The sequence below is a fragment of the Podarcis pityusensis genome (assembly GCF_964106645.2).
Source record: "Podarcis pityusensis genome assembly, chromosome: 9".
In the NCBI taxonomy this organism is placed as follows: Eukaryota; Metazoa; Chordata; class Lepidosauria; order Squamata; family Lacertidae; genus Podarcis; species Podarcis pityusensis.
In genome coordinates, this window is record NC_138034.1 from 11,346,388 (window position 1) to 11,373,426 (window position 27,039).

The 27,039-nt window shown below is 42.2% G+C and overlaps 1 protein-coding gene and 1 long non-coding RNA gene across 3 annotated transcripts in view; both read left to right on the forward strand.

Moving 5' to 3' along the window:
• The first annotated feature begins 259 nt into the window (after positions 1-259).
• STIM2 (stromal interaction molecule 2) overlaps positions 260-27,039 on the forward strand; it is an 88,191-nt gene continuing 61,411 nt past the window's right edge. The window contains exon 1 of one of the 2 annotated variants that reach the window (XM_081019954.1): positions 260-281. Coding sequence is in view for 1 of the 2 variants with exons in the window: in XM_081019953.1 (XP_080876079.1) it covers positions 6,292-6,550 (259 nt within the window). In the remaining variant the exon portion in view is untranslated. Of the gene's footprint in view, positions 282-6,265; positions 6,551-27,039 lie in introns of those variants that run through there. The other variant, XM_081019953.1, reaches the window with a different exon arrangement.
• Positions 4,450-5,132, forward strand: LOC308485097. Its single transcript, XR_013990345.1, has 2 exons — positions 4,450-4,781; positions 4,916-5,132. It is a non-coding gene; the product is annotated as an uncharacterized lncRNA (long non-coding RNA).

A 27,039-nucleotide genomic window follows, 5' to 3' on the forward strand; every position in this document is an offset into this window, starting at 1 on the left:
GCCCTTATATAGACTTTTAAAATTGCCCACCCTGTAGCTCAAGACCACCCCCCAAAACATCATACATACATCACAGAAGGATGATGTACCGTATGTCTACAGCAGAAATACATCACAGGAGGTGGTCTGCAGCTGAAATCCTGTCTGCCAGGATACCTGACAATGGCCAGTGATTGCTTAATTGGGCAGCCTGGCCATTCTTTTGTGATGGTAAATAGTTTAATTCCTGAATCCAGGTCACAGGCTCACACTATTCAAACACAAAGATGCCCTTAAGACAGGTAAGCAAAACACAATGAAGAGGCTTTCCCATTTCCTTCCTCCTTGCAGAGGAATATTTGAAGTCAATTTGGGAGTCAAAATGGTTTGGGAGAATCAAAATTGCTCCAGGATTGCTATCCTGTACTATTTCAGACACGTGGTTTATATACTTATGTACAGTGGTACCTCGGGTTAAGTACTTAATTCGTTCCGGAGGTCCGTACTTAACCTGAAACTGTTCTTAACCTGAAGCACCACTTTAGCTAATGGGGCCTCCTGCTGCTGCCGCTCCGCCGGAGCCCAATTTCTGTTCTTATCCTGAAGCAAAGTTCTTAACCTGAAGCACTATTTCTGGCTTAGTGGAGTGTGTAACCTGAAGCGTATTTAATCTGAAGCATATGTAACTCGAGGTACCACTGTATGTGTTTGCCTTGTACATTTATGAATGTTTATTTTATATTTGGGACCTTAGAATTCCTATAACAATATTTATCGTCTCCGTTTCAAGAGTGCTTTCTGGAAGGCTAGGCTGACAGTGTGAGTTGCTTTAAACTGCTGGGATGAGCAAGCCAGAGTGCCAAACCCCATAGTTAAGATGGAGTGCATAGCGTGCAAGGAAATGAATGAGATGATTGTGCAAGAAAGAGAGATAGAGAGCCACCCTTCATGTTTTAAGATGCTGCAGCAATTTGGGGCCAGGGTATATCCTGGACAGAAAGCATATAACATTTTAAGCATTTGGACACTGAAAACTGCAAGAAAGAATTTACTGTTTTGCTGGATATCAAATCTCCACATCATTTTTCTACAGATTTGTCTGGTTTGATCCTACCCCTCAACCAGCATCTGAGATGTTGGTCAAGGCATGACATTCTCACAGAAAGCTTTCCTTTAATTTTTTTTTATACTTTTCAAATTTATACATTCACTGATTTTACAATAATTTAGACATTTCAAAACTTGACTTCCTTCCTCCTCTTTCTGCGGTTCCTTAAATTTGTTTTTAATATCTTCTGCATATCCAAATTAACTTAATATTTAAATATTAAACTTAATATTTAAAGAAGATGACTCAATGAACAAATATATGCTCTTATAAAACGGCAGGTTATTATGATAATCCTCCCAATGTTTTTATCTGTTTATCTGCAAATATTCAATAAACCATTTCCATTCTATTATAAAAAGTTTGATTTCTTATTCTTCCGGTAAGTTTCACCATTTCTGTATATTCCATAAGGTTTTGTATCCATTCTTCCTTTGCTGGGACTTCTGCTTCTTTCCATTTTGGGGCAAATAACATTCTTGCTGCTGTAGTAGGATACATGAATAAGTTTCTATACATTTTAGGTATCTCTATACATTTTCTATACATTTCCAATAACAGCTTCCCATCTCCCCCTGATGTGGGTTTTATACATTTTGAAGTGGGAATTCTTCCCTGCTTGCAAAAAATTCTAGGCCTCCTTTATAGGTTGTCTGGCGTAAATCAAATAATAAAATTTCCTTTAGGAGCTCACAATGTAAAAGGATTACAGTTCTAGTAGGAAAACTGAATCAGGAAACCCCAGGCAGATGTTTGGGGATTAGCAATGTTTACTTTAACTATCATGCAGCCGCAGATTGTTCCAATGTCTCCCATTCCCCATAATTCTATAAATATTTGTTGAATAATATAGAATTGGTCAAGGGATAAGAATTCTGATTTGGACAGTTGATTTCACTTTGCTCACAGGATGGAAGTTTAATCAGGGTGATCAGATATCTATCAGGCTGTGGGTAATTTCCTGTAATAGAGTTTTCTATCATCTATGTGGGACAAGAAGCTACAGTAAAACTGTATATGGAACAACTGATTGGTTCAAAACTGGGAAAGGAGTACGACAAGGCTGTATATTGTCTCCCTGCTTATATGCAGAATTCATCATGCAAAAGGCTGGGCTGGATGAATCTAAACCGGAATTAAGATTGCAGGAAGAAATATCAACAACCTCAGATATGTAGATGACACAACTTTGATGGCAGAAAGTGAGGAGGTATTAAAGAACCTCTTAATGAGGGTGAAAGAGGAGAGCACAAAATATGGTCTGAAGCCAACATCAAAAAAACTAAGATCATGGCCACTGGTCCCATCACCTCCTGGCAAATAGAAGGGGAAGAAATGGAGGTAGTGAGAGATTTTACTTTCTTGGGCTCCATGATCACTGCAGATGGCGACAGCAGTCATGAAAATAAAAGACGCCTGCTTCTTGGGAGAAAAGCAATGACAAACCTAGACAGCATCTTAAAAAGCAGAGACATCACTTTGCCGACAAAGGTCCGTATAGTTAAAGCCGTGGTTTTCCCAGTAGTGATGTATGGAAGTGAGAGCTGGCCCATAAAGAAGGCTGATCGCCAAAGAATTGATGCTTTTGAATTATGGTGCTGAAGGAGACTCTTGAGAGTCCCATGGACTGCAAGAAGATTAAACCTCTCCATTCTGAAGGAAATCAGCCCTGAGTGCTCACGGGAAGGACAGATCGTGAAGCTGAGGCTCCAATACTTTGGCCACCTCATGAGAAGAGAAGACTCCCTGGAAAAGACCCTGATGTTGGGAAAGATTGAGGGCACAAGGAGAAGGGGACGACAGAGGACGAGATGGTTGGACAGTGTTCTCAAAGCTACGAACATGAGTTTGACCAAACTGCAGGAAGCAGTGGAAGACAGGAGTGCCTGGCGTGCTCTGGTCCATGGGGTCACGAAGAGTCAGATACGACTAAACAAAACAACAAATCATCTGGATATTCAGATCCAGAGGTATCTCCCTCCTTTTGCAAACTTGGTTAGAGGGAATAGCCTGAAATGCAGCAATCAGCCACTACAGGTGACATTTTAAGTCTTTTTGCAAGACTGATTTAAAAGACCAATATGCTGTGTACTCAGCAGAAGGCATCTTTCTTTAAAATGCACACAGTATACAAAAATTTCTAGTCCTTTATCTTTAAACTAATATATTATCATTGCTGCAAGGCTGAATGGATCCAAAAACTTATGGAATATGCAGAAATGGCAAAACTTACCGGAAGAATAAGAAATCAAGATAACAAACTTCTTATAAAAGAATGGAAATGGTTTATTGAATATTTAGAGATAAATTGTAAACAGATAAAAACACTGGCAGGATTTTAATAACCATATATATATATATATATATATGATAAATAAATGAGTAAGTTAAGTTAAATTGGATATGCAGAAGATATTAAAAATAAATTTAAGGGACCACAGAAAGAGGGGGAAGTCAAGATTTAAAATGTCAAAATGAATGTAAAATCATTGAAATGTATATATCTGAAAAGTATAAATAATTGGTAAATAAGTACCAATAGTTCTGATTTTGCTATGTAAGAGTTAGAACCATCTGGATTTATAAGAGTCCTTAAGTAAGCCGGAGAGCAGACTCGACGGCTGGCAACGAAAATAGAGATGCAACCAGTAATTTATAGGGCTAGTGGGAGGATGGAAAACACACACACAAACACATTTAATTCTATTGCTTCATATATCCCAATGTTGCCTTGCATACAGAAGGTACTCAATAACAAGGCATAAGTTTTAACTGCCCATTGTTTTATTTTTAAGAAAATTCTGATTAGCTTGATTGCATTTTGATCACAATGTCTCCAGTAAATGACAATCTTACACGCAGTAAATAGCATACATAGTCTGTTTCAAAGGGATGGATGGATGATTTTGCAGTTCTCCATTCTCCATTCATTTGAAAACTGACTGCAATTCGATGCACACCTTTCTTTTGGAAAGGAGCCTCATTCAAAGAAGAAGGACCTGCTTCTGGATAAACAGGAACTAGGGATTAGCCTGCACACACGATGCCCTCTCTGGAAACCGTTTTTTCTTATGGGAAAATACGGACAAATTGTTACAGCGGCACAGAGAAACTTCTTTGAAGAAGTCCATAAAAATAGGATCTGTGGTATCAAGCTGGCAGGGCTAAAACTTGAATATTAGATGTGGTGGAATGTACTTCCCCACAAAAGAAAAAAGAATTACCGTAATCCTTCTGGCCCACCCCTGCACTTAATTAAAAGTGATGCCACCGTATTGGGAAATGATCCACAATAAATTGGAAAAAATGTTTAAAAGTACTCCCCCCCCCCCCCCACAGAGTCCTTTCTGTTGGGAATAATTCAGACTGAAATCCCCAGGTGTCAAAAAAGGTTATTTATGTATGCTACTACTGCGGCCCCAAAATGGAAAACGAGTAAGGTCCCAACCAAAGAACCACATTATATATATATACACAAACACATAGTACTTTCTCTGGGGGTACACAGGAGTACACATATGTGACGTTAACATATGAGAGTGCTGGAGGTGAAATAGTTAAACAGGTTACCCAATCAGAACCCAGGGGGTGGAGTCAGAGGGACTATAAAACCAGCTCTGGGAGGGGCGAAAGGGAGTTTGTTGGGAGTTGGGTGGTTGGTTGGAGTGGGAGTGAACTGGGATAGAGTCTGGGGGTAGGTTGAGTTACAGATGGGTAGCCGTGTTGGTCTGCCATAGTCGAAATGAAAAAATTCCTTCCTGTAGCACCTTAAAGACCAACTAAGTTAGTTCTTGGTATAAGCTTTCGTGTGCATGCACACTTCTTCAGGTAGGTTGAGTTAGTGTAGCGAAATAAGCTGAGTCAGGAACAGTTAGGAGCTAGGAAGACAAGTAAATATCTGAGAGGTGGTTTAGTGAGTGAGAGCAGGTAGCGGAAGTTATAGGTCTGGATAGGCACCCCATGATTGTAATTGACTGAGACCATTTATGAAACCACACGCTTGCTAAACTGCAATAAATAAACAGAAGTATATGTTCCAATTTAACCCTGACTGGATTCAGTATTGTCCCAGGTAGGGGCTGGGTGGTGGCAGCGAGAAATCAAGTGGTGGCACAGGGATCAATAGATGGTGAAACGTCCGGGGACCCTGTGTGATTGCCACAACATACCCCTAAACATTTTGTGAATCAAACTTTGGCCTCATTGAGGGGCACTATTACATTATGTGTAGGAAAATGAGAGTACCCCTAAACATTTTTTAAAGAAAAAAAAGCACTGTGTGTGTGTATATGAATGCAATAATGGAATACTGAATGGTATAGTTTTTGTAAAATATGCAGGGATTCATGATATGTAAAATGAACAACAGGAAGATAAGGGAAGTCACTGATCTCTTAAGGATGTAAAATGAGTATTTTAAATATTATATATATGTGTGTGTGTGTGTGTGATATATATATGTAACATATTACATTTTCAACTGCATATTACTCAGTTGTTTTTTGTGTGTGTGTATAACTCAGTATTACTCAGTATGTGTGTGTATAATAATAATAATAATAATAATAATAATAATAATAGTAAACTGAGTAATAGACTCATGGAGGGGAAGGTGGGAAGTCCAGAGATTTGGAGGAATCTTTAAATATGGCTATATATGGTTATATTGTTATGATTTTATATTTGTTCAACCAAATAAAAATGATTTCAAAATAAAAAAATAAAAATAAAGCGCTGGCCCTGAGTATGCTCAGCCCACGTGGCAGGAGTCAATAAGACAGCGATGCTCCTGAGCATGCGCATCCCCACGTGGCAGCTTCCCATTCAAAGGGATGCCCCTGAGCGTGCTCACCCCCAAAAAGCAACGCCATCTGTTTCCCCGCTTCCCTGCACCCAGCCGCCCCTTCTTGCCCTGCTCCTTTTCCTTCATAGAGACCCTTCAAGCCGTAAGGGCAGGCGCGGCTTCGCGCGTCGCTACTGCGCACGCCCCGCCGCCTGCGTGGCGGCGCGCATGCGGAGTAGCGGCCCCGGCGGCGCGAGCGGGCAGCAACCGCCGCATCGGCTGCTTTCGTCAGAGGAGCGCGAGCGGGCCCCCCCCTCCTCGGCGGGGGGCGGGGCTTCGGCGGCGGCGCGGGCGGCATCCTCGCGAGCTGAGGCGACGACGAAGGAGCCCGTCGCCTGAGCCGAGCCGAGCCGCCGCGCCGATGAACCGTTGCTGCCCCGCCGCCGCCGCCGCCGCCGTGAGGAGAGCCGCGCGGCCGGGAGGGATCCTGCTGCTCCTGCTGCTGCTGCTGTTGCCGAAGGCGGATGCCGCCCGCGCTGCTTCCTCGCCTTCGCCGCCGGCCCCGGGGCGCTGCGAGGCGGAGGCGGCGGACGTGGCCGGCGGCGGCAGAAGGGGAAGCGGAGGCGGAGCGGGTGGAGCGGCTTCTGCGGCTGCCTCCGACAGCCCGGCCCCGGGGACAGGTGAGAAGCAGCGGGTGAGGGAAGCCGCCGGGGGGTTGGAGCATCCCCGCCGCCGCCGCCGCCGGAGGAGGAGAAAACGGGGGAGCCGCCGAAGCTCCCTCAGCGCTGAGGGAGGGAATCTTCGTTGCGGTTCCTCAGAGGCTCGCAGGAGCGAAGGCGCGTTGACGTCACGTGTGGAGCGGCGGACGCGTGTCTCGCTCCTTCCTCTCGCGGCGACCAGCGAAGTTGGCCCCGAGTTGGTGGCGCGGGGGCGGGGATGCGGATCTTCGGCGCCGGCATCTCCTGCGGGTGAGGGAGGCGAAAGGAGCAAAAGACCATTAAATGCAGGGCACGGAAGGGATCCCTCGGGTCTCGCCTCTGCTCCGGGAGGAGGAGGGGTGTCGGCGTCACGTGTGGAGCGGGAGACGCGTGTTTCGCGAGAGCGAGCTGTTGTTGGGGTGTGACGCGTGTAAAGTGGTCCTCAGTTGGGGAGGGAGAAGCCAAGGGGCGGGGGAGCTGCTGGTCTCTCCAAGGATGGAGCTTTTTTGGGCGGGGGGGTGTGGATCTTGGAGGTGGTAGGGATCAGGGGAAGGGAAGAAAGCCTCCTAAAACCAGCCATTCTCAACCTTGGGTCTTCAGATGTTGTTTGTTGATTGATTGAATATATATACCACCCTATAGCTGAGGTCTCAGGGACGTTCACAGAAAAGATCACAATATATAAAATAAAAATAAAAACAATAACACCCCTCCTAGCTGCCAGGAAGGGAGTTGTAGTCCCACAACATCCAAGGACCAACATCCAAGGAGTTGGGGGTTCTGGCTTGCAGTGGGGTGTGTGCAGGATGAAAACTGGGAAGGCTTTTAGTGCTAGTTATCGCTGAACTTAAGATCTGACATACCTATGGATGTGTAGGTTGGAGAAGTAGTGGCGTTTTACCCTAAGCGCTGCATAATAGGGAACACTTGACAGAGTTTGGTCATTGGTAGTTCCCAATTATTTTACTAATTTTCCAGATTATTACCAAACCAAATTACTTCAATTTAATACAATTTCAGAAAATCAGGTTTCCCGCTGCTGTTGCAAACATATGTCGATCATTTCCTCTCGTAGCCGCATCATCTCTTATTTAAGAGACATTTTTTCCTCCTTACAAACAGTGCCTGTGTTACATCTTATAAATATAAAATCCATTCACATGTGTCCTTCATATACATTGTTGTTTCAGTCCTGGCGTGCTGGGAGAATTAATTACTGTCTTCCATTCTTCAGTTCTTTGCAGTGTTTGGTCACTGTTATTATTATTGTTAATTATATTTATACATCACTTTTTTCCTCCTAAGGAGCTCAAGGCTGTGTACATGGTTCTCCTCCTCCCCAGTTCATCCTCATTAACAACCCTGTGAGGTAGGGCTGGTGACTGGCCCAAGATCACCTAGTGCTCTTCATGGCTGAGTGGGGATTCGAACTCTGGTCTCCCAAGTCTAACTGTTAAATCACACTCTTTAGGAAGCCTTCTGAACACCCTTGCTGTATCTACACTGAAATGTTGCCAGCGTTGCACCCTTTCAATTCATGTCTTTGAGTGGAGCATTAATGAAGAGTTTAGGATTTCAGTTTCAGTTTCAAAGCCCCCCTTGGGCCATCTCCTCATTTATCTTACCCATTTGCAATGTGTGTGTTTTTTTTTTACATGTCTTAAACGGCTTGTAAAAAATAAATGGAGTGGGAAGGCTGTCAGTGCAGTTCTCTTGGCTCTTTCATTGCTCATCCACTTATTCCTGCAGAAGAACCAGATGTGTCGGCAGGCAACTGTGGTCCTCTCTCTTTTTCTCTCTGTGTTTGAATTACTAGTCAAAAGGAGTAGAAGCAGCAATGCGGAACTGAGGCAAGTGCATGGAGCTTTCCCGGCAATCCCAGACTTCTAACTCGACATTAACCCACAAGGAAGTTACTATAAAAGTGCTCCGGAGGCTTTAAAAATAATCTTCGTAGGAGGGTGCTGTTTAATATTTATCATCCTATTGTCTGCATGTTTTATAGTTGTGTGTAACTGTGGAATATAGCAACTGCTCTAACCATTTATCTTACGTCTGGGTCTTGCGCTGTGCAAGAGGGCAAAAGACACTGTTTGCATGTTAGTGGAATCTGAAGCAGAGTGAAGGAAGTTGGGAGTGAAATAAACAGTCCTATGAAGTGTTGATAATATATTATCAGCAGGAAGACTTGCTCAGAGGCGGATGAATTCATTCCCAGGAAATAAACTTGCCATCATACTGTTGAAAATGAGAAGATGGAATGTAGATTGTTCTGGAGGAAGTTTCGTGGATGTGATAGATGGAACTGAAACTTTGACATTGTCCTGTGACCCTGTACTTTGACATCTTCAAAAGTGTGTTCAGCGAACACCTTGACAAGTGAATCACTTTCCTGGGGGGGAAAGTAACCATTTTGGAAATGAATTGACCATATTGCAGACACTGTTTAAAAGCAAATTTAAAAGCAACAAAACATGAAAGTGTTTTCAGAAGTATGTAGCTTCTGCGAACGATAGCAAAAAAGACAAGTGTGCTTCTGTGAGAAAGATAAGCATCGGGGGTTGGGGGGGGAGCATATATCAGGTCATTTGAAGTGTGGGTTATTACAGACTTTGCAGAATTTTCTTTATTTGTTACAGTTGTGCCCTATCTTTCTGTTAGGGTGTCCAGAATGGTATGTGGATGGTAGTATCAAGTTTTCCAAACAACGTTGTGAGGTATGTTAGTTAGGCTGAGAGCTGGTGACTTGCCTATGGCTTGCCTATGGCCTGTCAGTGAGTTTTATGAGTAAATAGGTATTTGAACTCAAGTCCTGTTCTAATGGCTGCTTCAGCACATTGCGGAATGCTACAGGGAACTGTTTTGTCCTCGTGGATATTCTTAAGGTCCAGAACTTGCTTGGCTTTGCTACTTTGCTTTTTCTAATGGTATTTCTGTAACTGGGAGAAGCAATATACACAGCCAGGAATCGGAAACAGCTGAAGAGCCAGAGAAAATGTGTCCTGTATTTGTGGGTTCCCGACTCAGGATAGTTTTAGCAATTTCTCCCAGCCAGAGTGGTGATGCTGGGAGGAGCCAGAGGTTCTAGGTACCAAGTATGGCTGCTGCTTTGTGGGGGGGGGGGCAGTGGGTATGAATGGGGAATTGTGGAGCAGTCTGCAGTAGTAAATGATGGAATAATGTTGGGGATTTGACTAGTGTTTTCAGATAACTGGAATGAGCCTGTGATTCTATTTTATCCTGTTAGCATGGGAGTGGTCCTGTTTTCTATTTTAAATACTTTGGCTTGTATCCATGTTAATGGAACAGGGCTTTCCTGCTCCCTTTTCCTCTGCAGCCCCCTGAAACCTTGCTGCTGTGAATTGGTTGGCCCCTGGGATATTGAGGGGAGTGGTGGCAATTTAGGACCTAAACCATGATTTATACTGTAATAAATCTGAAAAGTTTGTTATCCAGAAAAGTTTTTTCTGGATAAATAGCTTAAGGATCTGTGGTATTTCCAGAATAGCATGACGTTAAATTAGGTTTCTCTGTTCTGTTTTTTAGGATCAGAGACATAGTGTGCAGTGAATCATTTACCCTTCTTGCCTTTTCTCTCTCTTTTGTATAAAAACAGTTTCTCAGCTCTGTTTTTCTTCTTTGGTCTAAAAGAAGCTTTGGCAAATGGGCACTGCCCTGGTATGTATACTGTGATCTTTTAGGTGCCAAGTGAAGACCAGTTCCTGTTCTCCCAGACCTTTTATTTACAATCTTATGTATTGTTTTAGTTCTTGCACCAAGTTTCCCGTTGCTGGTTTTTTTGTTTGGCTGGTTTTAAGTATTGTTGCTGCTGGGGTTTATGCTGATTTTAGTCAAGTTTTGCAGAGTTTTACTTTATTTTGTTTATTGTGTTGGGAATTGTATTTTGTATATTGTTTATGTAAGCTGCCCAGAGAACTTTGCTGATTGGTGGTTTATAAATTAATAAGAATTACATTTATAAACCATCGATCAGCAATGTTCTTTAGGCATCTTACATAAACAATATACAACATACAATTCACTTTGACTTACAGTGTATTAACATCTCGGGATTTGAGGGATTCTTACCTGTATTCCAAGTTCTCAGCATATTTCCTGTTTACTGTGGGTATGTTTTTCTCTTATCAGTTTCTTCTAGTTAATCTTTCTTTTTCTGAAGTCTTCCTGTAGATTGATATCTATTGTGCTATGCTGCTTTTATCTCAACTTTCTAAATAGTGATTCTGAAGTACAGATGCATGTTTACACTGATAAATGAGAAACAATCCTTCTTGACAAGTGATGGTATGCTACATATATTCTAAATTTGGGATAGGTTGTGGTAAATTGCCATGGTTCAAGTGTCCTATATGGAGTGCCTAATATAGATGTAGGACTTTACGTGGATTCATGTGAGGAGCCTTTCAGCTTTGAAGCTGGGAATGGAAATTGGAACCAAATTCTTCTTCATATTACTATGGCTGAAGATGTCATTGCATGCAAAACATCTTATTCAGCAAACATTGTCAACAACAATCATTTGTTTAGCAAACTTTTCTGCAATACATTACTCTGGATTGTTTTGGTTTTTTTGGGTGGGAAGGGAAGCTATTTCTGTCTCTTTGAATTTGTACACTTTTCTATTCCAAGAGCTCACAACATGTACTAGCCTAAATCAAAATATAAGCAAATAGCTAAAGCGGACTCGATAAAAAAAAATTCACACAGTTTCAACGGTTGAAATCCCAGCTTCTCTTCTACTTCCCAGTAGAGCAGGCCATTTCCCACTGACAGTGCCTCAGTTTTACCTGGGTTGGGCTTCAGTTTATTGGCTCTCATCTAGATACCAAGACAAGACAGCAATCCAGCACATTTATAGCCAAGCCTGCCAGATGTAAAGGAGAGGCAGAGCTGTGTGTCATTTACATGTTACTGACAGCATAATTATCAAAGTCTGGATGACTCCACTCAGCTGTTTCATGCAGATGTTAAATAGCATAGGGGGTAAAATCGAACTCTGAGGAACCGCACATAGAAGGCTCCATGGGGCTGAAGAGCACTCTCCCAAGTAGCGCCCTCTGGAAATGCTCATTCAAGTAGGACTAGAACCACTGCAAAGTTAACAAAGGACACATAAACCCCAGTTTGAATGGATCTAGAAAATCAGTTATCTTCAAGAGCACTTGGATCTGATCTGCAACATTAGTCTACTGAGTATATTTTTGGTCCAAGCTGGATTTTGCTTATTAAATAGTTTTTCACAATGTGATGATACAAGATATCAAAAATAGTAGAATGAATGTGCAGTATAGCTGGCATCTCTTTTTAAGGATTAAGAAAACCAGAACTGAATTAGAAGTGGTCATTTTTGTGTGTATTAATTTTCTGATAATAAAACTCTGGATGAAGTAAAAAAAAGTCTGTTGCCTGGGAACTCTTATGTTTCCCAAACTGAAAGTTGGTGATTAACTATCTATGAAGTATCTTGCACTGCTGGTGACAGTTATATAATGACCTGTCTTTCATTCTTTTTAGATACAGTTATCATTCTGCAGTGTTGGTTGCTGTGGAAACCAAGCTATGTGATACCCACAGCAGTTAAAGCAAATTCATTATGTAATAGTTATATACTTTTATATTGCACTAATTACAATAATCTTGCATTTGTACTAACCACAGGCAGTGAATGCTATATATATGTAGTACAGTGGTATCCCGGGTTACATACGCTTCAGGTTACATACTCCGCTAACCCAGAAATAATACCTCGGGTTGAGAACTTTGCTTCAGGATGAGAACAGAAATCACGTGGCGGTGGCATGGCAGCAGCGGGAGGCCCCATTAGCTAAAGTGGTGCTTCAGGTTAAGAACAGTTTCAGGTTAAGAACGGACCTCCAGAACGAATTAAGTACGTAACTAGAGGTACCACTGTACTGATATACAGTAATATATTTTTTGGCCTATCACAAATATGTGTTTCAGACTATAGCGTTAAGAACAGATAGTTTTCAGTTGGGAATGTTATTGGCTACTTTTCGCAGACATCATTTCCATCGTAAATGGAACTTCAGAAAGGGTGCAGTTCGCAGTAGAAATTTAACTTTCAGCTTCCTGTACGCATTTGTATTGGTTAGGTTTGCAAAAAGTTACCATGCAAAGAGTTGATTTTAGATAAACAATGCTAAATGAGGGCTACTTCCCACACACCCATCTTTGGTAATGTCTCTTATGCAATTATTGGTTGAAACTAGCCTCTCTTCCCAGCGGTCTTGCTTCCTTGACTATTAAAAGACGATTTCCAATCGATATGGAAACGAGCAGTGGATAATATAAAAACAACTCTAGGATTCAATCCACAGTTCTTACTTAACATGGGGAACGAGCAAGCAAAAACCATTATCAAACAGCGTGTGGTCTTCTTTCTTTGGCCAGGTCCCCCCAATTTTTAATTAGTGAAACTAGAAGATACTCCACTTCCCAAATGCCATACATAGCTAATCTTGAAATACCAAAACAACGAAGGGCTTTCGCCTTGACGCGTTGTCAGGCCTTCCCTTCAGCAGTTCAGGAAGGCAGTTATAGGAAGATACCATATGAGGAGAGGAAATTCCCATGTGGCTCTGGGCAGCAGGAAACAACGGAGCATGCCCTTCTTCATTGCCAGTATTACATAGACATTCAAGCTAGGTTTATCCAGCCCATCCTATATAAGTTCCCTGGGCGTTCAGAACAACACTACATCTCCCTATTACTACAGGACGATAGCCCAGAAGTCACATATTTAGTTGCCAGATTTTGCCCTGCCATGATAGATATTCGTCGAAGGATAGTCTATGCTACAAATCAGTCCTAAATAGAAGGCCCATATTGTTAGATCCGCACTTCTGAAGCCCCACCCCATACAGCTGTTCTTTTTTAACTGATCTCCTTTAAATTTTCCTTATTGGTTTTTATTCATCCATTACCTATGCTTAATCAAGTATTCTAGGTATATGTTTTAATCTACGTTTGGTTCTTGTTCCCAATTAATTTAATAATTATCTGCTTAGAGATATTGTTATGCTATTTATTTAGATGTTTTGCTTATGCTGGTCTGTGACCATAATAAAGTAAATTCATTCATTCTTATGCAACATGTCCCTGAAAAACCCTTGCAGTCATGCCCCTGGAAGCCACATGATTGGTTGAGAATCCTAAAAACTTATTTTTTGCATGTGTTCAGTTACACAAAAGTGCTTCAGATGTTGCAGAAGAGATATGGTCAACTCAAAGTTGGGCACTTTATATTTGCTGTAATGTGTGAAGTGGCTCTGATCATTGTTGAAAATATTGGTGTATAGTGGCGGACTTTAAGTTTTCATTGCCTTTGCTCCCTGGAGAAGGATGGGTTTAATTTCTTCTTTTGCTTTTTAGTACTTTTTTTGTGGGGGGCAGAGAGTTAATTTGTTTTCTGTGACACAATTTGATTCTAGCGCTCTGGCTGTTGAGCTCATGTTGTTCCTGCTTATATTTGGTGTTCTTTTGTCAGCATGCTTTCTGAAGGGATCAACTGCTGTTCATTCTTAACATGAATTGTTGAGCAGGGCTAGAAATTCTGATCGCTGCAGGCTTATAGATCAACAAAAATATTTATTGATTTCATGTACCTATTGCACGGGTGATAAGGTTGGGAAATAATTTTCTTGAAGGAATTTTTTTTACTTAGCTGTTCAACCAGCTTCGGACAACTAAAGCTTGGACCTCTTCATTCAGTGCTATGAGTTGCATGGTGTGTCAGTTCTATAAAGTTAAGATCTCTCACCCAGCAAAGCATGCAGGGTTGGTTTTAGCAGAGGCCTTTGGCTTGCTTGGGTGAAACCCTTCCCAGTATGCAGGCATATCCATACGCTGGAAGGGATTCACACATGGAGACATGATCGCTACATATTTCAAGTTCCATTTTGTTTTCTGGTATTTTATTTGACAGAAATTGTGGATTCAGAAGGGATCTTCATTTTTCAGTAGCTCTTGTTCTAAGTAGCACCCCTGTTTTTTTTAAAAAAACTTGTTTTGAACGTGAACTTAAATCCCATCGATTTCCGTGCAGCTTAATTCAGAGAAATAAGGCATGCTGCCTACATGTCTCCATGGATTGAAATTGTCTTCTGTATCAATTTATGGGTGAAACACTTATTAAATTGCTGGGTCAGCATTATTATTTCTTGTAGTGATAAGTAAGTAACTTATCCACACTTGTATTAGTTTTGTAAAAAAAGGGCTTAAAATAAACATTTCAAAGCAAATGATCATGCTTACAGGCATATTTGAGATTATGGTGATTTGTAATTAACAATGAAAGTATATCATATTTTTTTGACTTTGTGGTCTGATTGTTGCAATTCCAAGTATCTTTGATTCTGTCTTCTCTAAGTAGTAACCTGAAATGCTCCAGTAAGGTGCTACAAACAAAAACGTTGGCTAACAAGATCTCTTTTCCAAATTTATTTATCTCACTGCAAGCTGTTCTTCCAAAGTTACATCTAAAGGGTTGGTTTTATTTATCTAATGAAATTCTTGCTCTGTTTAACAATAGTTTTATATCTTTGTTCAGTAGTTATTGTGACCTGGTCCCAATAACAGAAGCATCCTTGCAACAACAGAAACATTCCTGTTCAGTGTTGTCAATAGACATTCCGTCTCTTAGGTGCCACCCTGTTCCTCTTGGCCCAGCTACATGTCAGAAGATAATGCAGTATCTCTTCTGAAGAGAAGGAAACTCCATTCTACTATACATACTATTCTTTATGTCTTTTGCAAGAAGGAACTTTTTTCTTTGGTATTTCCAAAACTCATTCCTATATTTGTTTGTATGCAAACAAATAGGGAAATATAATTGGCACTTCAAAATATGCCATATTTGAAAGAATATATATAGACGAAGAGCCATGTTCATACAAACCAAAAGTTTTAAAAATGCAAGAGGATTACTGTTGAATTTTGGTCCAAGGGTCGGTCTATAATAGTCAGCCAGATGACCCTGGGAAACCCATGGCTAGGCATGAAGGAAATACTCCTTCCTGATAGTTTTTCCTCCCGTAAATGGTTTTCAGTGGGATGCTGAATGGGAGGTTCCATTTAGCCGTCATGACTAATAGAGCTCTATCTCCCCTCTTTGTCCCCAATTAGTCTAATCCTCTTTTAAAGCTATCTAAGCCAATCTCCCGTCAGCACATCCTGTGGCTTTCAAGTCCATAAATTAATTGTACGTTTTGTGAAGAAGTATGCACTGTTGTCCACCCTGAATCTACAGTCTGCCACTCAGTTTCATTGGGTGACCTTGGAGGAGCTAGAATTACATGAGAGGCAGAAAAAATTCTCAATCTGTACCCTCCCCATAACATCACGGAAAAGCTGCAACCCTTCTTGAGTAGCATTTATACTGAAGAGCCTCTGTCAATGCCTAAAGATGTGGGTGTTGCTCGCCTTTGAAAAGTATTCATCAAAGGCAAGCCATTAAATTAGGTTAGTTAATTTTAATTGTTTTATACAATGTTGTTCAGTTTAAACTGTTTAGTTGAGTTAGCTTATATTTATAATTTCAATAAAGTACTGTATGGATTGGTTTTTTTTGGTTTGGCTTTTATTAATATTATGATTGCTTTTAATTATTTCTGATCTTTTAAAATTGTTATTATTCATTTGATATTCTATCAGTTACATTGGGCACAATTTTGTGGGAAAGCCTCATGCAAATAGATAATGCAGTGATTTATAAACCAAGATTCCATTCCAGCTGTGCCATGTGTTAAACCTTTGCTGAGTAACAAAGTTTTGTCTGAGCTTCTACACCTATTAAAGGAGGGCAAACCAGCACGTTACAATATGGTTGTTGTTTTTAAAGCAGGCACTTCCAGTTTACTGCCAATCATCTTGGTTATATTTCACTGCTGTCTGGAACATACATGTGTAGGAGGGTGACTTACTGAATGTATTAAATGCCCACATTGTTTGTCTTTGGGGGCGTTATTCATATATCTGATTACTATAGAATTAATATTCTGGATATAGAATATGGTCTCTCACAGCTTACTGAATAGATTACTGAATAGGAGTGGACTATTGGATCGGGTGGAGTGGTCATTTGGATTGGCTTCAAAGATAGCCAGTTGCGGATTCAGTTGAGCTCCCTCATTGCCTTCCTTGGTAGTTTGCATTTGGCTAGAGACCTTATTGTATGTGGGATAATGACCCTCTCTATACCACACAGCAACACACTTAAATACTACCAGGAGTCTTGTTTGGTTGGTGTTACACGTGATTATAGGGATGCGGATGGCACTGTGGTCTAAACCACTGAGCCTCTTGGGCTTGCTGATCAGAAGGTCGGTGGTTCGAATCCCCATGACGAAGTTGCTCTGTCCCAGCTCCTGCCAACCTAGTAGTTTGCAAGCACGCCAGTGCAAGTAGATAAATAGGTAGTGCTGCGGCAGGAAGGTAAACGGCACTTCCGTGTGCTCTGGTTTCCATCACGGTGTCCTGTTGCGCCAGAAGCGGTGTGGGATGTTTTAATATTTTGTTGTGTTTTCCTAAAAAAGAGGGTAGGAAGGCCGACAGTGGTGTGATTGTTTGGGATGGGAAACCTACTTGCATCTTGCTAATTTGTCATGCTTATTTCAAAAGCTGCTTCTTTGCTGTGTCTCATGAAGAAGAATTCTTTCTCTGAGCTGCTTTGAATTCATTTGAATCCATTTTTAAATTTAGCTTTTCAAAGCTTTGTTTCAAGCTCTTGTTTCAAGCTGTATTCTCTTGCCTTTAATATAGACAAATGCATAAAGAAAACTTCATGATTTACAAGCTTGTGATATGTAATGACTGTGAAATATCTAGCAGTCGTGTTTAAGGGCATGACACAGATAGTAAATTTGTTGGCGTAGAAATTATAATCGGGCTTCACTAACTCCATTCTGCCTGGACCAACAACAGACACTTTGCCTGTTTCTGGGATAGGGATGGAGACAGAGGAAGGTAATATTACTGTGGCTGTGTAAGGAGCAGGGTGTGGCACTACGGATCTATCAGACTCAAGGCCCTGATGTACCAGGAGAAGCTCAGATGCAAATGGAAAGTGTTTGGACCACACAAAGGTAGAAAAGGCATTGAGATATGAGAAGTGGAGAAGAGAGAAATAAAAGAGTTGAGGTACCAATAGTTACCTGTTCCAAAGAGAGTAGGAGTGGGTTTCCTGAGTTTCACAGGTTTTTGAACAGAGGGATTGGATTGGAAACGAAGGTATGCATTGTGGCTACATGCACCTTCTGAATTCCACTTTGTAAGTATTTACTGAAATGTTTCTTCAATGGAGTGGCAATGATGTGGAATCTAAAAGGTAATGTAAGGTAAAGGACCCCTTGACGGTTAAGGTGTCAAAGGTGTCTATGGGGTGCGGCGCTCATCTCGCTTTCAGGCCGAGGGAACTGGTGTTTGCCCAAAGACAGCTTCCTAGTTCATGTGACCAGCATGACTAAACGGCTTCTGGCGCAACGGGACACTGTGACGGAAACCAGAGCGCACGGAAACGCCGTTTACCAGCCCATCACAGCAGTATCTATTTATCTACTTGCACTGGCATGCTTTCGAACTGTTAGGTTGGCAGGAGCTGGGACAGAGCAACGGGAGCTCACCCTGTCATGCAGATTCAAACCGCTGACCACCTGATTGGCAAGCCGAAGAGGCTCAGTGGTTTAGACCACTGTAGGCCACCCTAGAGTTCTGTACCATAAATTAGGTTGAGATGGGAATTCTAGACCAAGATGGGTATCCTAAAGTGAAAACGATGGACCACTCTGGGACCTGGGCTGAAGTCTGGTATTTGAAGTCTAAACTGTTCTTGGCCTTGAGGGCAAAATAGTGAGGTGTCAATGGATTTTCCTGTGCAAAATAGAGATGGAAGATATTTTCAGAGATACAAATGATTACTGTTTATGTTACCAGTGAAGGCAGTTCTTCCTGGGGAAGCCACTTTTTTCTTGCCAGGATGGCCTTAATGAAGGCACTTGCTGGTATTGGCAGTTAGCCAATAGATCAGGCACAATTAGGTCATGCGTCTGGAGCACTTTATGTTTGCAGACATTGCAGAGAAGTTAGTCTCCTATTATTGAAGATAGCTTGTGTGCAGCTAGGCTTACTGCTTCTTTCATCCTTGTCTTGCACAGCCTCCTGTAGAGCAATGCTAAAGAAGCTAAGGTGTTTAGCAGCATGCACAGAATGCTAGCCAGACTGGCCACCTGTAAAATGCAGCCAAAGGCTGACTCTCCACAATGATAGTTCTATTGTAAATAGATACACCTTCAAACTTCTGTTTATTTTTATACTTTCTTTGAGGGGTTAACAACAGGTAGCATCTCCCCCCTTCACTGTTTATTGCACAGAAATTCTCTGTACCTGAAGCACCTGTGAGAAAGGCTGCAGTGGGATGTTGTTGTTGTTGTTTAGTCGTTTAGTCGTGTCCGACTCTTCGTGACCCCATGGACCAGAGCACGCCAGGCACTCCTGTCTTCCACTGCCTCCCGCAGTTTGGTCAAACTCATGCTGGTAGCTTCGAGAACACTATCCAACCATCTCGTCCTCTGTCGTCCCCTTCTCCTTGTGCCCTCCATCTTTCCCAACATCAGGGTCTTTTCCAGGGAGTCTTCTCTTCTCATGAGGTGGCCAAAGTATTGGAGCCTCAGCTGAAAGATCTGTCCTTTCAGTGAACACTCAGGGCTGATTTCCTTCAGAATGGATAGGTTTGATCTTCTTGCAGTCCATGGGACTCTCAAGAGTCTCCTCTAGCACCATAATTCAAAAGCATCAATTCTTTGGCGATCAGCCTTCTTTATGGTCCAGCTCTCACTTCCATACATCACTACTGGGAAAACCATAGCTTTAACTATACGGACCTTTGTCGGCAAGGTGATGTCTCTGCAGTGGGATAGTGATTGACATTTAAAAGATGTTATATTTCTGTTTCAGCTTGATCACCTGTGTTCAGTCAGAAGTCCCAGTTCTAGAGATAGATCTGGAATCTTTGAATCCTCTGCCATAGTTAAGGCACTTAGTGGGGTGAGCTATGAGTACTGTCACTTTTTTTAGCCATGTGTATTATAAATATATTTGTTTCTTCACATTCCTTTCAGTGTTTGAAACTCCCATTGTTCTAGGCGCATTTTGCGACAGGGAATTTCATCAGTGCAAGCTGTTTCTGATCTCTGGGCGCAGTACTGTGCCTAAGATTTCAGATTAAAACGACAGAGTGTTAGGAAAGGAGGACCTTTTCCTGCCTCCCCACTTCTAGCTACTCTCTGAAGACTGGAGAAGAGACCTTCTTAAGAATATTAGGGGGGGTGGGGCAGGGGAAGGACTAGACCATGTGAAAAATGAACATAATATTTTAGCTGCAGTTCATTTTCAACTTTGTATTCTTGTTGTTAAAAAAGCACAACTAGACATTCCGTTGTTGCACCCATAACCTAGGCACAATTTAGCTCCTTTCTTTCATATGTCAGTTTCTAACACTGATTCGTCTGGAAAAAGGTGCATAGATGTCTTTTTAAGGCTAAGGACCAGGAAAGTGGGATGGTGTACCTGGGAATTCATCATGTTTTGAACACTGTAGACCAGAATTCTTCCAGCACTGTTGTACTGACGAACATAGTCTGGTGGTTTGCCAGTTCCTTCTGAGATACCACACCCTCTTACTTTATGGCCATCACACAATAGGGGACTTGAAAAGTTTCCAAATTAAAACTTAGTACCTTCTGCTCACTGGAACAGTTGTATTGTATTTACAAGAATAAACATGCAAGGAAAATGGAAAGGGACCATAAGTAGGAGGCAGGTATTGAGGCTTGGTTGAAATATCCTGAGATGTTTTGTTATGGTTGATATTCAGTGTTACGCAGCATAGACTGATCGAAAATGTTGGACTTGCATAACTATTTCAGTGATTCTGCTGTGAGTATGAACTTGGTGAGAACTGCCACATAGTTCTTCAAGTATTTTTGTTTTTCTTAAAGACCAGCCCAACCTGCCATTTATTTACAGAATTTTTATGATGCTTTCTAGGACCAAGGCCCTTTCAAAGTGTCTGGCAATCAAAATCATAATAAGCTGTAGCAAAACAAGATCAATACAAACTTTAAAACTACATTTTTTAAAAATGTATCTTTATCCCTGCCTAAAATTCAATAAGGAGGGAGCCAGCCAGGGGGAAGTAGTTTCACAAACAGGATGCCACAACTGAGATGGCACCACACTATATACTATGCTTAGCTGTGAGAGTGCAGTTGTACCTTGGATCCCAAATGCCATGGAATTCGGACATTTTGGCATGGAAGTGATTGTTCCGGTTTGTGACCGTTCTTTTGGAACCTGAACGTCCGACAGGACTTCTGCAGCTTCTGATTGCCTGCAGGAGCTTTCTACAGACAACCAGAAGCCGTCATTTGGTTTCTGAACGTTTTGGAAGTAGAAGGGACTTCTGGAACGGATTCCGTTTGACTTCCAAGGTACTACTGCACAAGGAAGGCCTTCCCAGCAGATCTTAAGGCATGGTCTGGCAGATAATGGAAAAGGCACCCCTTCAAGTACGTGAAATGCAGGTTGTTCAGGACTTTATATGGCAACAACAAATCTTGAATTGAGTTGTATCATATTGGCAGACAAAGCAGTTTGTACGTGTACGTTATCTATTTTATTAATTCAAAAAAAATATGTACTGCTTGATTGGGGGTGGGGAACCACAAAGGGGTTTTTGTGTTACATGGCCCCAAACAGAAGTACCACTCACAATCCTGATACTGCACCAGTTGCAACTTCAGGATTATCTTCACAAGTAGCCCAGTATAAAGCACATTGCAGTATGTTAAATGTAAGTTTACCAAAGCATGGATAACCGTTACTAAGTTATCCTGGCCCAGGAACAGCTGCAGCTGTGGCCACTGATGCCACCTGGGCTTCGAGTGACAGTGCAAAATCAAGGAGTACTCCCAAGCTACAAAATTGTTCCTTCAGGAGGAATGCAACCTCATCTAGCATAGGCCATACCTCCAAATCCCAGACACAAGAACCATCTATTAGCTGCACCCCCATCTTGTTGGCATTCAGCTTTAGTTTATTGACCCTCATCCAGCCTGCCTCCAGACACCAGTCCAGCATTTGGAGAGCTTCACCTCATTCATACTGGGGAGAGAGAAAACTAGGTTCCCCCTGCGTATTGATGGCGCCATGTTCCACATTACCAGATGACTACCCCCATCAGTTTCATAGAGCTGTTAAACAGCATAGGAGACAGGATGGACTGCTGCCGAACCCCACAGCATAGTAGATGAGGGACCAAGCAGTAGTCCTGAAATGCTACTCTGTAAATGACCCAAATTATGGGTCATTATGACTGTAAATGATCAAATTATGACTGTAAATTATTTGACCCAAATAATTACCGCCCAGTCAGTCTGACATCAATACCAGGGAAGATTCTGGAGCAGATCATTAAGCAAACAGACCTAGAAAGGAATGCTGTGATCACCAATAGTCAGCATGGATTTCTGAAAAATAAGTCATGCCAGACTAACCTGATCTCGTTTTTTGACAGAATTACAAGCCTGGTAGATGAAGGGAACGCAGTGGATGTAGCCTACCTTGATTTCAGCAAGGCATTTGACAAGGTGCCCCATGATATTCTTGTAAAGAAGCTGGTAAAATGCGGTCTTGACTATGCTACCACTCAGTGGATTTGTAACTGGCTGACTGACCGAACCCAAAGGGTGCTCATCAATGGTTCCTCTTCATCCTGGAGAAGAGTGACTAGTGGGGTGCCACAGGGTTCTGTCTTGGGCCCGGTCTTATTCAACATCTTTATCAACGACTTGGATGATGGACTCAAGGGCATCCTGATCAAATTTGCAGATGACACCAAACTGGGAGGGGTGGCTAACACCCCAGAGGACAGGATCACACTTCAAAACGACCTTGACAGATTAGAGAACTGGGCCAAAACAAACAAGATGAATTTTAACAGGGAGAAATGTAAAGTATTGCACTTGGGCAAAAAAAATGAGAGGCACAAATACAAGATGGGGGGCACCTGGCTTGAGAGCAGTACATGTGAAAAGGATCTAGGAGTCTTGGTTGACCACAAGCTTGACATGAGCCAACAGTGTGACGCGGCAGCTAAAAAAGCCAATGCAATTCTGGGCTGCATCAATAGGAGTATAGCATCTAGATCAAGGGAAGTAATAGTGCCACTGTATTCTGCTCTGGTCAGACCTCACCTGGAGTACTGTGTCCAGTTCTGGGCACCACAGTTCAAGAAGGACACTGACAAACTGGAACGTGTCCAGAGGAGGGCAACCAAAATGGTCAAAGGCCTGGAAACGATGCCTTATGAGGAACGGCTAAGGGAGCTGGGCATGTTTAGCCTGGAGAAGAGGAGGTTAAGGGGTGATATGATAGCCATGTTCAAATATATAAAAGGATGTCACATAGAGGAGGGAGAAGCGGACACGGAGCAATGGATCCAAACTACAAGAAAGAAGATTCCACCTAAACATTAGGAAGAACTTCCTGACAGTAAGAGCTGTTTGACAGTGGAATTTGCTGCCAAGGAGTGTGGTGGAGTCTCCTTCTTTGGAGGTCTTTAAGCAGAGGCTTGACAACCATATGTCAGGAGTGCTCTGATGGTGTTTCCTGCTTGGCAGGGGGTTGGACTCGATGGCCCTTGTGGTCTCTTCCAACTCTATGATTCTATGACTCTATGATTCTATGATTCTATGACCCTGCAGGTAGGAGAGGAATTGCAGTATCATTATGCTTTCAATTCCCAACCCGTATTGGCCTGAATATAAGCCTCACTTTCCCCCCAAATTCCGACCGTGAAAAGTTAAAGTGTGGCTTATATTCGCGACCTTATGGTATGCAGCCAAGAAGCCCCCCCCCCCCCCGGGTATGCAGCCAGGAGCAGCAAGGAATGGAGCAGTTTATATTTGGATATTTTTTCTTTTTTTTCTCCCCCCCGGTCCAATTTTATAGGTGCAGCTTATACTCGGGTGTGGCTTATATTTGGGCCAATACGGTACTTGAGGAGGATTGCATTGTTGATGGTCTTAAAAGCTGCTGATAGATCAAGGAGAATCAATGGTTTCACACACTACTTGTGTCTCTTTTCAAATAAAGGTTATCATCCAGGGCAATGAAAACTCTTTCAGTGCCAAGAAGCCAGATTGAACCTTCCCCTTCCTCACAGATTATCCAGCCTGTAATCCAGGTCCTAGAAAAAACCAATTCAACCTTCTTAAACTAAATGTATCCCCATGCATCATAAAACAAAACACTACCTGTGGAACCTGACAAAGTTAAGGAAAAACAAACCTAATTAATCAAAACATCTATCTTAATGTAAACCTTACCTTATCTTATATCTCATTAGCAGTATATAAACTCCACTCAAATATATAAACCAAGACTTGAAAACCTCACTTTAGCAAACCCCTCTAACAGAGTACACAACAGAACACCTCTTTACCAGAGCATTTGAACAAACTTCACACTTTATAACCTCACCTTTCATATAGGTAAAGGTAAAGGGACCCCTGACCATTAGGTCCAGTCATAACCGACTCTGGGGTTGTGGTGCTCATCTTGCTTTATTGGCCGAGGGAGCTGGCGTACAGCTTCCGGGTCATGTGGCCAGTATGACTAAGCCGTTTCTGGCGAACCAGAGCAGCGCACGGAAATGCTGTTTACCTTCCTGCCAGAGCGTTACCTATTTATCTACTTACACTTTGACGTGCTTTCGAACTGCTAGGTTGGCAGGAGCAGGGACTGAGCAACGGGAGCCCACCCCATCACGGGGATTCGAACTGCCGACCTTCTGATTGGCAAGTCCTAGGCTCTGTGGTTTAACCTTTCATATACCTCCACACTAAACCTCCACACTAAAGAATCTTCCACCTAGACAACTAGTCCATTAATAGATTGACAGCTTCAGCAAATCACAGTCCACACAGTCGCAGGTCAAAATTCCCGACACTGACAACTTGAAACAACTACCTGGTTCAAAGAACCAAGAAGAATACGTCCAAAGACACAGCCCATGGTCAAAGAACCATGAAAACACTTGTGTAACCTTTTCTCTGACCTTGTACCTGCCTTTACCCTTTGGGAGAAAAAAACTGAAACAGATTGAAATGGGTCCAGGTAATCCAGTTCCTGCAAGCATGCCCAAAGTTGCTGAGCCACCACCCTTTCTGCAAAGCTTAGTCGTACAAGTTTGTTAAACTTCATAATGTTGCAACACAGGAGTGTAACTCTTTTTGCTGGTGCATTGTAAGGAATTTATATACTTCTATATTCTGTTGCACTTTGGGGAACAGTGAGCCTCTCCCTGCTACATGCTAAAGAAGTAAGCAACTTCAGTAATAATATGGCTCTTCAATATTCCCCTCCCCCTTATTTCCATCATAGTATTGAGGACTTCCTAGAAAGTAAATCATGAACCTCAATTTAAGAATCATTCTTTAGTTAATAATCTCAAAAAAGATCAAATATTTCAAACACTTCCCCTGCATATACTGAATGTTTGATTAAATGCGATGTAACTAAAGATGTAGTGAAAACACCAGGAGCTCATTAAAGATCCCCATATGAGCTTTAGAAGCACTTGAATTCTAGTTTGTAATTTCAAGGCTGAGAGTTTGAGTAATTTTAGGGATTCTTGTACTTGCCTGGAAAAAAGATCTGAGATCTTTCAAAATAAGCAAACTGGAAGATGTATAACATTTGCTAAGGCAAGTCTGTCTATTTCTAAGTGTAACTTAGCTTTGCAGATAACCTATGGTTACCAGATTTTTTGCAATGAATCCGGAGACACATTTTTTTTTTTTTGACGCTGAGTAGCAACAGGGAGTCAGTAGTGGGGATGGTGAGGCAAAAGACCCTGGGCCCAAGCACAATGCATATTGTATAAATGGGCAAAGCCCTTCTTTCACACCCTGTGAAACAAAAATGCGCAGAGTTTTTGAAAAACGGCAACGGCGCGCCGCCCACCCGCAACTCCCAAGCCTCCTCCGATCTGTCAAAACGGGGAAGGGGACAGGCGATCGAGGGAAGACTCGCGAGTCATGGGCAGGCGGTGTGCCACTGCCCACGAGGGGCGCAGGGTTCGTGGTTTCTCTGCTGGGCAAGGTGCAAAGCCCTTCTTTCGCACCCTGTGAAACATAAATGCGCAGAGTTTTTTAAAAACTGGGCAACTGCGTGCCACCCACCTGTGACTCCCAAGCCTCCCCCGATCTTCTGCCTGCTTTTTGACTGAAGGGCTTTGCACCTTTCCTGACAGAGAAACTGCTCACCTTGCGCCCCTCCTGAGTAATGGCTGCCCACCCGCAACTCCTGAGCCTCCCCCGATCTGTCACAACAAAGGGGGAAGGAGATCTGTACTGCCGGACGTCCCTGGTTTCCCTTTGGCAGTGGCGGTGGCAGCAAGCAGCGAGCAGCTCCTGAAGCCAGCCAGAGCCACCTGCGCTACCAGGCTGGCTCCGGGCTTCTGAGGCTGCCACTGCCACATTTCCCGGGGACAGATTTGCAGATCTGGGGACATTCCAGGGACGGAATTTGTCCGGGGACAGATTTGCAAATCCGGGTACTGTCCCCGGGAACCGGGGAGGTCTGGTAACCCTAAGATAACCTATTCCAGCAATGCAGATGTTTTCAAGCTTTGTATAAAGCCCATGATGTAAATAGCAAGCTTGCTCTTTGTATTCCTGAAATATTGCTACCTTTCTATTCTATCAGAATAAAAATTCATTGAGACTTGAAAAGCTATATACTCAAATGTGAATCAAAACTGATCCAAATTTTAAAAATCATTTTACTTATTTTTTATTTCTCTCCTTTGGTAGGAACTTAAGAAATAGTCTAGGAAGGGAAAACAATTTCTGGTCAGACTGCAACTTACTAATGAATACTTTTGGGAGAGAGTCAAAAGATCAAGGCATGTGTTCTGGATTATAAAAAGGAATTTAGATGCCAATGTCTTACGTTTCATTTTCTTAAATCTTTCTTCAGTAAGAGAGCAGTTACAGCATTAAAAAAACAAACAAAGTCCTTTTGTACTGTAGTTGGTAAATCTTCATTTCTGTAACATTGTGTGGTAGCTGATTAAGTCCTGTGATTTTGAGTTCAAGAGTTTTTCAAGGCTTGTGCTTGTTTTGCACATATGTAGTAAATGTTACTGCACAGTAAATTATGAAATCACTAAACAAAACACTACTTAAATGTCTGAGCTTGCCGTCAATTAGTAATGCCTTGTTCAGAATAATTTAGATGGTATTTTTGCTTTAGGAGTTCTTGGTAAGTATAAATGGAGGATTTTCGAACTTTAACTGAAATTCTGAGGTTTAAATTATTAGTACTTGGAGCTCTACTGTGTTCAGTGGGAGTTACTTTGAGGTAATATT